General features: G+C 45.2%; 1 protein-coding gene across 1 annotated transcript; it reads right to left on the bottom strand.

The window, feature by feature from the left end:
- Window positions 1-1587: 1587 nt before the first annotated feature.
- On the bottom strand, window positions 1588-2545 carry ccl20a.3 (chemokine (C-C motif) ligand 20a, duplicate 3). Its single transcript, XM_024390821.2, has 4 exons — window positions 2420-2545; window positions 2162-2276; window positions 1905-1982; window positions 1588-1799 (listed from the first exon to the last, which is right to left on the bottom strand). Exons 1-4 carry the CDS (start codon window positions 2505-2507, stop codon window positions 1763-1765), a joined length of 318 nt encoding a protein of 105 aa, XP_024246589.1. The 5' UTR covers window positions 2508-2545; the 3' UTR covers window positions 1588-1762.
- Between the last annotated feature and the right edge of the window lie 9665 nt (window positions 2546-12210).

Raw genomic sequence — 12210 nt, forward strand, 5'->3', positions numbered from 1 at the left:
TATGAGGAAAAACATTAAGATCCACAACATTTATTCCATGGGACAAAACTAGGTCCAGTGTATGACTGTGACAGTGAGTGGGTCCAGAGACATGTTGGACAAAACCCACTGAGTCGATGATGGCTCTGAAAGCTTTTTGGAGTGGGTCTGTGGACTTTCCATGTGAATATTAAAATCACCCAAAAAATCACAGACACGGTCTCAATGGGGATAGCTGAGCTGACTACACTGACTGTGCTAGTGGCAGACTCCACTAAGCTGGCAGGCTGGCAAAGTTGTCAGGTATCAAAGTAAGGTTGGCAACAAAACGCACAGCAACACGTAAACAAGTCTGCAAGTTGTGACCGGAAATGCTCATGCAGAATGCCCGAGTTCACCACCACTTGAGGCAGATCAGGGGTTTTGGTCAAGACGCTTACACAGATCAGACACGGACAGAGTTAGCTTGGTTTCAAGGGTGTTTATTTAAGTAACAAACAAAAAGAAAAGATAGGTCTCCCCCAGGAGACCTTCTCTGGGATACCGTCTTCTGGGCTCCAGGTCTTGCTGTATCCTGTGGGAAACAATACTGAACTCCTTCCGTTATCCCTGGGACTGAGCAGGACTATACAGGAGTAAACTCTCTTCCCCCAGTCCCCTCTCCCGTGTGCTGCACTACCGGCAGCTTTATGGGACTCGTCCAGCTGGTGAGCGATCAGCCCCTTGATTGCACACTAACCACAATCAGCCCAAATTAGTCCAGGCCAGAGAGCCCGTCGAGACCTGGCATGTCCAGTAGAGGGAGCCATCGCCTCGTGATGTAGACTCCGTCTGTCACCAGGCCTCGACGAATCTTCCCCTGGTGGCTGACCTGCTGTACGCCACAATTACTTAAAATATTTTCTTAAAAATCATCGTCAATCAATATTTACGCTATAAATCCTTTGCAATTTATAACCATTTGATTGTATGAGAGACTGCGGAAACATACTTTTTGTGTTTTGATGATGCCTTTTACATGCACTAAAACACCAACAACGGTTTTCACAGTCCTAACAAGAACACACCAACGTTCAGATTGATGGACCACTGTCAGTGTTTCAGGGTACTTCCATTCTGTTTTGAAATACATTCAGTGTATTATAACACTTACACTGGGGTTACATTCAAACACCCTCCAAACACCAGATCTCAGGTAAGGACGCACTACTTTTCATGGTTTCACTACACCATCATGGTGTTTTGAGTCTTTCTGTTTTCACATACAAGGACTATCTTTATGAGAAGCACTATAAGTGATCCATCCACTGGTGAACTCTCATGGTGTAGTGCACTTCACACAGTAACTAGGACGACAATATCGTCTCTATCTGCTTTATCTGTCTTTATTCCTTCCACCAGACACAAGATGAAAACAGAAGTATTCTTAGTAAAATATAAAACATTTATTATAGATGAACAAACGTAACAGAAGCAACCAAAGTTAATGAATAAAAACATACAAAGTATGCATTTTCTGATGCTCTTACAATGAGATCATAACCCTCTTGTATATAAAAAATGTGTTATATTATAAAAATATCCTTCATATTTACAAAATATATTTACATAAAATCACCCCAGAAAATATAGAACTAAGAAGAAACAGGTAGCTGGGTCTTGTGACACCCTTGTTATTGATTTGGTTCTTGGTGCTGAGAGGAAAGATTAACAGTAGGTGTTGAGTTCAGTTTTTGACTGTGTACTATTCCTTTATATCCTGAGTTGTGATGACATCATTGGATTAGGCCTGTGAGGTCTTGATGTGAGACGCTTTGGTCCTAAAACAGATATAAAATGTAAAATGGATATCATTAATTTGTATTGTCACGGCTACAACCACACTTTTAGTCTTACAGTTCTCTGTTCATGAGAATTATTCATACCCCAGTCGGATGACGTGCTCTATCACCCAGTTCTGGTCAGGGTCTGCACACACATCATTACCCTTTTTAGTGTGGAACCTGGAAGAGACATAAAGCACAAGTTCATATTCAACTCTTTGTTTTTACACGTACAGCATTATATAATTGTTTGATTGCTAAAACTACAGTATAGTAGGCTATTTATAGTAGCTATAATGGCATTCTTCTGGCTGTATTACTTGCCATACAATGCAATCAGATACTCCAAAGATACTCACATGATGGCAAAGATACGGCAGGTTTCTGATATGGTCTGTATGGTATAGCCTTCGATAACTGCGAAAGGTGTTTTACGAAGAGTATAACTCTCACAGCATCCTCTCCTACGACGTGCTGTCAAAAAGGAACAAATAAAGGATTTACGAGGAATGTTGAGAAACACAAAATACTACCCTATTTGTCCAGTTGTTTATTTCTGTTTTTCAGTAATTACACACAGAGACACACAGACTAAACTTTCACAGCAGAATATTTACGTCGTTTAGCTGCAGAAGTTTCCGTAGCAAAGAGCCCCAAAGCCAGTAGCACCAGCAGTACAATCACAGGGGCTCTGATCTGGGCCATTTCTTCTTCTGTGCTGCTGTGGTTAGTGATGAGCTGAGTTGAGATGCTGTCTTGTCTTCAAAGAGAAAGCTTCAGCGGCTGTGTGAGGTCCTACTCTATATATATATACTCCTCCTGCAGGTGGAAACTTCTGCTACAAAGTACAAAGTACAATGAGTTGATACTCTATCCCATGATCCTTTATGAGCTTGCCAAACATATTTCCATTCCATTCCATTCCATTTTTTTTTTACAGTATGGACTATTGAGTGGTGCAGCGGTCTAAGGCACTGCATCTCAGTGCTAGAGGCATCACTACAGACCCTGGTTTGATTCCAGGCTGTATCACAACTGCCTGTAATTGGGAGTCCCATAGGGCGGCGCACAATTGGCCCAGCGTCGTTAGGGTTTGGCCGGGGTAGGCCGTCATTGTAAATAATAATTTGTTCTTAACTGACTTAAGAACAGTTAAATAACGTTTAAATAACTTTGGAAGCTTTCAACTTTCCAGCTGAAATAATACATTTTATTAAAATATGATATACATGTCCTAAAGCTAAAATATACACAAATAATACATTATCTGATCAAATTGCTTTAGAAAGGGACACAAGACAGGGAAGTCCCCTCTCCCCCCTCCTGTTTGCACTGGCAATTGAACCGCTTGCAGAAAGAATTAGACAGCACCCAAACCAAAGTATCAGTATTGGTAAAAGGGAATATAAACTAAACTTATTTAGAGATGATCTCCTGATATACCTGACCAATATTGGAAACTCAATGCCCCCTTTGCTAGTATTATTTTCAGAATACGTGGAGACATTTTTTTATTTTACAAGAACCAATATCACTCCCTAAAAACACAACCTTATGGAATAATCCTTGAATAGCTTTTCAGAATTTACAGTTAAATTGGGCCACATGGAAAACTATAGGCATAGAAACCATAAATGGAAATACATGTATTTCCATGACAGCTTTAAAAAGCAATTTTGGATTGGCCATTGTAGATATTGTCAAATACATGCAAATTAAATCACATTTTGACTTGAAAAAATCCCCAAATTTCAACTTGAATTTTTTTTGGACGTAAGATCTTGAGGGAATTCTATTTGAGTCAGAAAAGGATATTCATATGATAGGTAAGCTATACAAAACGTATGCATTTAGTTTATCCAACTGACTCGTAGAAAAAAATAAACAATTGGATTCAAGACTTGAAAATAACTGACATTGACACAAGATGGAGAGAATGTTGGAACATAACTAACGAGATTATAGTTAAGGAAAATGTATGTTTAATACAGCATAAATTTATGTATAGAATTTATTATACAAAAGACACAATTCGCAAATTTTACAGCACAACGGCAGAGTCATGTCTGAAGTGTAAAACTAATAATGACTCAATAATCCATGCCTTCTGGGAATGTTAGAAAATCCAAAGGATATGGGTAGAGTTAGTGTATGGACCAATGCTGGGAGATGAGAAGCAAGTATAGGGAGTGCACATTTAATGGATAATAGACAGTAGACAAACAAGGACAGCGTCTGGACAGGGGAAAACGTAATGACATCAATGTAGACACGGGGAAGAAACTGAGGAAGTGACAGATATAGGGGAGGCAATCAATAAAGTAATAGAGTCCAGGTGAGTCCCATGAAGGGCTGATACGTGTAACGATGGTGACAGGTGTGCGTAATGATGGGCAGCCTGGTGCCCTCGAATGCCAGAGAGGGGGAGCAGGAGCAGGCGTAACAGTACCCACCCCCCCAATGGGCGCCACCCGGCGTCCCACCTGGACGACCCGGCTGAGTCGGGGTGAGTCCCATGAAGCGCTGATGCGCGTAACGATGGTGATAGGTGTGCATAATGATGAGCGCCAGACGAGGGGGTGCAGACGTGACAGATAGAAAGTTTACTTTTAATCCGTCTATCTGCGTCTATCTCCATATTTCAAGACATGGCATATGATGGAACAGTGAGATACCCCATGGCTTGGACGATACTTCTCATGTCAATCATCTTAAATAAACGTATACTTAAAAACAGGAAATTAACCAATCCTCCATCAGTAACGCAATGGTAAGGTAAAATGCTTTATTATCTAAAAAATGTAAGTGCGTGGGCTACCGTGAAAAACAAAATGGTGGTGGTGGCAGTTTGAGGCCATGTGGTGTAAAGTGGTGTGAGCTTTGGATATGGGGATGTGTGCTAGTGGGTCTGGGCAGATGTGATGTAGTTGATGTTTGTATGATGGTGTCGTTTGTATGTGTATGTTTTGTATTGTTCATAAAAACAATGACAAACTCTTACAACAACAAAAAAGTGTCACAGCACTTTTGGCCTCATAACCAAATCAAGGCCTAAATTCAAACAGAACAACACTTTGGTCTCATAACCAAATCAAGGCCTAAATTCAAAGAGAACAACACTTTGGCCTCATAACCAAATCAAGGCCTAAATTCAAACAGAACAACACTGGCCTCATAACCAAATCAAGGCCTAAATTCAAACAGAACAACACTGGCCTCATAACCAAATCAAGGCCTAAATTCAAACAGAACAACACTTTGGTCTCATAACCAAATCAAGGCCTAAATTCAAACAGAACAACACTTTGGTCTCAAATTCACACCTTTGCAGTGATTTGTGTTCTACATGGAACCCAAAAGAGTTCTACCTGGAACCAAAAGGGTTTTTATCTGGAACCAAAAAGGTTTCTTCAAAGGGTTCTCCTATGGGGACAGCCGAAGAACTATTTAAGGTTCTAGATAGCACCTTTTTTTTCTAAATGTGTGTATACACATGTATCAGATGTTTCAGTTGATCTACCCCAGTGAGTAAGTAAGTTTTCTAAATGTGTGTATACACATGTATCAGATGTTTCAGTTGATCTACCCCAGTGAGTAAGTAAGTTTTCTAAATGTGTGTATACACATGTATCAGATGTTTCAGTTGATCTACCCCAGTGAGTAAGGGTTCTGTAAGGCTATACAGTCATACCAAGGGATTGCCGCTGTTTGTGGCCTATGAAGTGGTGAATGGCAAATTTGAGATTGTGATATTGATCAGAAAATAAACTTAGCAAAAAAAGAAACGTCTCTGTTTCAGGACCCTGTCTTTCAAAGATAATTCGTAAAAATCAAAATAACGTCACAGATCTTCATTGTAAGGGGTTTATTAAACACTGATTCCCATGCTTGTTCAATGAACCATGAACAATTAATGAACATGCACCTCGTTAAGACACTAACAGCTTACAGACGGTAGGCAGTTAAGGTCACAGTTATGAAAACTTAGGACACTAAAGAGGCCATTCAACTGACTCTGAAAAACACCAAAAGAAAGATGCATGCTGCAAGGAGGCATGAGGTCTGCAATTGCAATTTCCGTACTGTGAGACGCCTAAGGCAGTGCAACAGGGAGACAGGACGGACAGCTGATCATCCTCGCTGTGGCAGACCACGTGTAATAACACCTGCACAGGATCGGTACATTAGAACATCACACCTGCGGGACAGGTACAGGATGGCAACAACAACTGGCTGACTTACACCAGACGAGGCACAATCCCTCCATCAGTGCTCAGACTGTCCACAATAAGCTGAGAAATGCTGAGGGCTTGTGGACTGAGGGCTTGTAGGCCTGTTGTAAGGCAGGTCCTCACCAGATATCACCAGCAACTACATCGCCTATGGGCACAAACCCACCGTCGCTGGACCAGACAGGACTGTCAAAAAGTGCTCTTCACTGATGAGTCGTGGTTTTGTCTCACCAGGGGTGATGGTCGGATTCTCGTTTATCGTCGAAGGAATGAGCGTTACACCGAGGCCTGTACTCTGGAGCGGGATCGATTTGGAGGTGGAGGGTCCGTCATGGTCTGGGGCGGTTTGTCACAGTATCATCGGAATTAGCTTGTCGTCATTGCAGGCAATCTCAACACTGTGCGTTACAGGGAAGACATCCTCCTCCCTCATGTGGTACCCTTCCTGCAGGCTCATCCTGACATGACCCTCCAGCATGACAATATCACCAGCCATACTGCTCATTCTCTGCATGATTTCCTGCAAGACAGGAATGTCAGTGTTCTGCCATGGCCAGCGAAGAGCCCGGATCTCAATCCCATTGAGCACGTCTGGGACCTGTTGGATCGGAGGGTGAGGACTAGGGCCATTCCCCCCTGAAATGTCACGGGAACTTGCAGGTGCCTTGGTGGAAGAGTGGGGTAACATCTCACAGTAAGGACTGGCAAATCTGGTGCAGTCCATGAGGAGGAGATGCACTGCAGTACTTAATGCAGCTGGTGGCCACACCAGATACTGACTGTTACTTTTGATTTTGACTCCCCCTTTGTTCAGGGACACATTTTTCCATTTCTGTTAGTCACATATCTGTGGAACTTGTTCAGTTTATGTCTCAGTTGTTGAATCTTGTTATGTTCATACAAATATTTACACATGTTAAGTTTGCTGAAAATAAACACAGTTGACAGTGAGAGGACGTTTATTTTTTTGCTGAGTTCATGTGATCTGTAAGATAGCAAATAAACCATAATAGCACCACAGAACCCGTAAGAAAACTAGGAATTCAGGTTGAGTGTTGCACTGAGGATGATCAAAAACTATAAACTTACAAAAGGTATGACAACTATTGAACTGTTTACAAAGACAAGATTACATAATGACCTCAGAGTTCTGATGTATGGTCAAAATTCCACACTACCGCCTCCCGAGTTGTGCACTGCTAGCTGTGCTTCTAGAGATCCTGGTTCGAGTCCAGTCTCTGTTGCAGTCGACCGCGACCGGGAGACCCATGGGGCGGTATCCAATTGGCCAGCATTGTGTCAAGAAGCAGTGAGGTTGGCTGGGTTGTGTTTCGCACAGCTCTCGACCTTCGCCTCTCCCGAGTCCGTAGGGGAGTTGCAGCGATGGGACAAGACTGTAACTACCAATTGGAAAACAAAACATTTACAAAAATAAACAAATACAAAAAACAATAATTGTCCACACTATAGGATCCCTCCTAGAGCCTGTGGAGGATTTCATGTGTAACTTTGTTTGAGTAGTGCTGTAAATCTACACAGCATTGAAATACAATACACTGAAAGACAAAGAAAAGTAATATCTTATCTGTTCAATCTAATAGTCATGTCTGTGTGTGTGTGTGTGTGACTTGCATGGATGTGGGCTGTTGCATGTAGGTTGTCTTGAGGTTATAATATGGTTATTTTCTAGGTCAGAGGAACACATAGAAGTGATGCTGTGACAGCTAAATAGGTCATTAGGAAGTGGTTTTGAGGTTATAATATGGTTATTTTCTAGGTCAGAGGAACACATAGAAGTGATGCTGTGACAGCTAAATAGGTCATTAGGAAGTGGTTTTGAGGTTATAATATGGTTATTTTCTAGGTCAGAGGAACACATAGAAGTGATGCTGTGACAGCTAAATAGGTCATTAGGAAGTGGTTTTGAGTTCTTCTTCATTTGTTGCATCATAGCTGTCCCTGTGACAACCACAACCTTTTTACCCATGCATATGTCACGCAATGATTCAATTGGGACATTTTATCATGTTCATATGAATACTGAAACATTTCAAATGTTGGTGTTGCTTTAGCACTACAAACATGTATTTGCATGGTTATTACAATGGTAGGTACAATGTGGAAAAAATTTCAGTCTCTCGATGTGCAAAACTGATAGAGACATACCCCAAGCGACTTACAGCTGTAATCGCAGCAAAAGGTGGCGCTACAAAGTATTAACTTAAGGGGGCTGAATAATTTTGCACGCCCAATTTTTCAGTTTTTGATTTGTTAAAAAAGTTTGAAATATCCAATAAATGTCATTCCACTTCATGATTGTGTCCCACTTGTTGTTGATTCTTCACAAAAAAATACAGTTTTATATCTTTATGTTTGAAGCCTGAAATGTGGCAAAAGGTCGCAAAGTTCAAGGGGGCCGAATACTTTCGCAAGGCACTGTAAGATAGAAGGCTACTTACACTATCGTTCAAAAGTTTTGGGTCACTTATAAATGTCCCTTGTTTTTGACAGGAAAGCACATTTTTGTCCATTGAAATAACATAAAATTGATCAGAAATACAGTGTTGTTCCGGTTTTCTTCCGTCGAAAGAGAGTCGGACCAAAATGCAGCGTGGTAAGTTAGATACATGTTTAATAAACGAATAAACACGAAATACAAAACAACAAACGGAACGTGAAAACCTATATAGCCTATCTGGTGAAATACAAAACACTGAGACAGGAACAATCACCCACTAAACACTCAAAGAAAAGAATATGGCTGCCTAAATATGGTTCCCAATCAGAGACAACGAGAATCACCTGCCTCTGATTGAGAACCGCCTCAGGCAACCATAGACTTTGCTAGAACACCCCACTAAGCCACAATCCCAAAACCTACGAAAAACCCCCATATATAAACACAACACAAAATAAACCCATGTCACACCCTGGCATGACCAAATAAATATATAAACACAAAATACTAAGACCAGGGCGTGACAGAACCCCCCCCCCCCGAGGTGCGGACTCCCGGCCGCACACTAAAACCCATAGTGGAGGGTCCTGGTGGGCGCCTGTCCACGGTGGCGGCTCCGGCTTGGGACGTGGACCCCACTTCAACCAAGTCTCAGTCCCCCTGTAACGCGTCCTTTGATTGGCGACCCTTGCCGCCGACCTTGGCCTAATAACCCTCACCAAGGACCCCACTGGACTGAGGGGCAGCTCGGGACTGAGGTAGAAGCTCGGGACTGAGGAGAAGCTCGGGACTGAGGGGAAGCTCGGGACTGAGGGGAAGCTCAGCACTGAGGGGAAGCTCAGCACTGAGAGGATGCCTAGTACCGAGAGGAAGCCCAGTATTGAGAGGAAACTCAGGCAGGTAGTAGGCTCTGGCAGATCCTGGCTAGCTGGTGGTTCTGGCAGATCCTGGCTGACTGGCAGATCCTGGCTAGCTGGTGGTTCTGAAAGATCCTGGCTGACTGGCGGATCCTGGCTGACTGGCGGATCTGGAAGATCCTGGCTGATTGGTGGATCCTGGCTGACTGGCGGATCTGGAAGATCATGGCTGACTGGCGGATCCTGGCTGACTGGTGGATCTGGAAGATCCTGGCTGACTGGTGGATCCTGGCTGACTGGCGGATCTGGAAGATCATGGCTGACTGGCGGATCCTGGCTGAATGGCGGATCTGGAAGATCCTGGCTGGCTGGCGGATCTGGAAGATCCTGGCTGGCTGGCGGATCTGGAAGATCCTGGCTGAATGCCGGATCTGGAAGATCCTGACTGAATGGCGGATCTGGAAGATCCTGACTGACTGGCGGATCCTGGCTGACTGGCAGATCTGGAAGATCCTGGCTGACTGGCGGCTCTGGCTGCTCCATGCAGACTGGCAGCTCTGGCTGCTCCATGCAGACTGGCAGCTCTGGCTGCTCCATGCAGACTGCGTGGTGCTGGCACTGGTGATACTGGACCGAGGACACGCACAGGAAGCCTGGTGTGGGGAGCTGCCACCGGAGAACTGGTGTGTGAAGGTGGCACAGGATGGACCGGACCGTGAAGGTGTACTGGAGAGCCTGAGAGCAGGACTGGCACAGGACGTGCAAGGCTAGGTAGGTACACAGGAGGCCTAGTGCGTGAGGCTGGCACACTCTTCACCAGCCGACTAACACGCACCTCAGGACGAGTATGGAGCGCTGACCCAGGTGCCATCAAATCCCCGACACGCTCCGTCGGACGAATATCATACTTAAAGCACCAAACTAGCAACTCCCTCATAACTCTCTCCTCCACTTTCCCCATTAACTCCTTCACAGTCTCTGCTTCACTCACCTCCAACACCGGCTCTGGTTCTGGTCTCCTCCTTGGCTCCTCACGATAAACAGGGGGAGTTGGCTCAGGTCTGAACCCTGACTCTGCCACACTCTCTCTTCACTAGAAGAGGTTGAGAGCGCTCTTAGGAGGATGGGAAAAGGGAAGGTGCCTGGGATGGATGGGCTGCCGGCTGAGTTTTATCTCAAGTTTTGGGGTATACTTGGACCAGTGGTCCTCGAAGTCTTGAAGGCCATCCTTGAGACGGGGGTCCCGGGGGGGATCAATGGCTGTTGGTGTGCTGTCACTTTTATATAAGAAGGGGGAAGTAACAGACCTTGGCAACTGGCGGCCGTTGACCATGCTGTGTCTAGATTACAAGCTACTTGCAAAGGTTTTAGCAGACCGGTTGCGCACAGCCCTTCCCTACGTCGTCCATGAGGATCAGACGTGCGGGGTAGAGGGCCGCTCTATTAGATGGAACCTACAGTTAATCAGGGACTCCATCGCTTGGGTTGAAGATAGAGGACTGCCTTTAATGGTAGCAGCGCTAGATCAGGCGAAAGCCTTTGATCGCGTGAATAGATCCTTTTTATTCAGAGTGTTAGGTCGATTAGGATTTGGGGAGAAGTTCATAGGATGGATTCGTACATTATATGTCGGAGCGGGGTGCCGAGTTAGTGTAAATAGTCACTTGGGTGACGTTTTTGACCTCTCGTCTGGGGTCAGGCAGGGGTGCCCACTCTCGGCTCTCCTCCTCGTTCTGTACATGGAGCCTCTGGGGGCTGCCATTAGGGCAGACACAGGGGTGGAAGGCTTGTTGATCCCTGGAAGTGGTGAGCTGCGTGTTAAGATGACGCAGTACGCCGACGACACTTCCTTGCTGCTGTGCAAGGACTCGTGCCTGACAAGGTCCCTTGCCATCTTTGGGGATTTCACCCGAGCGTCAGGAGCGGTTCTGAACCATGCAAAGTCTTCCGTCAAGTTTTTCGGTAGATGGCGCGGTAGAACGGATGTGCCTAAGGGGTTATCTCTCTGTGAGGGGGCCCTGAGGATTCTCGGGGTCCATTTTGAGACCTCCGGCTCAGCGACGCTAAACTGGAACATGCGTATCGCAGTGGTACAGAGGAAGCTAGCAATGTGGAAGGCTACGTATTTGTCTTTTATGGGCAAAGTCCTGGTCCTAAAGGTGGATGTGTTGCCGTCTCTTTTGTATTTGGCGTACATCTACCCATTGCCGGCTTGTCTGAGGAGGCCTCTAGTGAGGCTTGTGTTTCAGTTCATGTGGAGTGGCAGGTGCGAGTGGGTCGCCAGGGCACGCATGCTCTGTCCCATCGGGGAGGGAGGTAGGGGGGTACCACATTTCCCCCTCAAGCTGGACACAATTTTTGTTTCTTTCTTGTTAACAGAGCTTGCTCATCCAGTGATACACCCGTCCGGTTACCTCCTGCGGGTGTTCTTCTCGTATCAGGTGAGAAGCGTAATGGTGTGGTCTAACACGGGTCCTCGGCGGAACAGCTGCCGTGGCACTTTGGTCATGCGGCCAAGTGGCTGCATGCGCACCCTGAGGTTGAAGTTGCCCGAGGAGGTTTAGATCACAGGCACCTGTACGAGGAGGTCAGAGAGGCAGGGAGTCCGGCGCCTGTAGTGGGCATCTCGGAAGTGGTCTGGGAGGGAGTGCAGGCGCGGGGTCTGGACAACAGGCTCAAGGACCTGAATTGGTTGAGCCTCCATAAGTGCTTGCTGGTACGTTCCATCATGTACCGGTATAGTTTGGTACAATCCCCCACCTGTCCAAGATCCTCTTGTGGCAGGGAGGAGAATGTGCGCCATGTCTTTTGGGACTGTGCCTTTGCCGGAGTAGTATGGGCTAGGGAACGGGTGTTGTTAG

Source organism: Oncorhynchus tshawytscha, linkage group LG28 (assembly GCF_018296145.1).
Source record: "Oncorhynchus tshawytscha isolate Ot180627B linkage group LG28, Otsh_v2.0, whole genome shotgun sequence".
NCBI classification, from domain to species: Eukaryota; Metazoa; Chordata; class Actinopteri; order Salmoniformes; family Salmonidae; genus Oncorhynchus; species Oncorhynchus tshawytscha.

What these genes read in the sequence shown, in the direction of transcription:
- ccl20a.3 (XM_024390821.2), bottom strand. Translation starts at nt 2,507, where the DNA reads ATGGCCCAGATCAGAGCCCCTGTGATTGTACTGCTGGTGCTACTGGCT. An exon ending in AACTTCTGCAGCTAAACGAC is followed by an intron (nt 2,277 to 2,419) that starts GTAAATATTCTG and finishes CCTTTTTGACAG; the next exon opens with CACGTCGTAGGAGAGGATGC. An exon ending in TGCCGTATCTTTGCCATCAT is followed by an intron (nt 1,983 to 2,161) that starts GTGAGTATCTTT and finishes TGTCTCTTCCAG; the next exon opens with GTTCCACACTAAAAAGGGTA.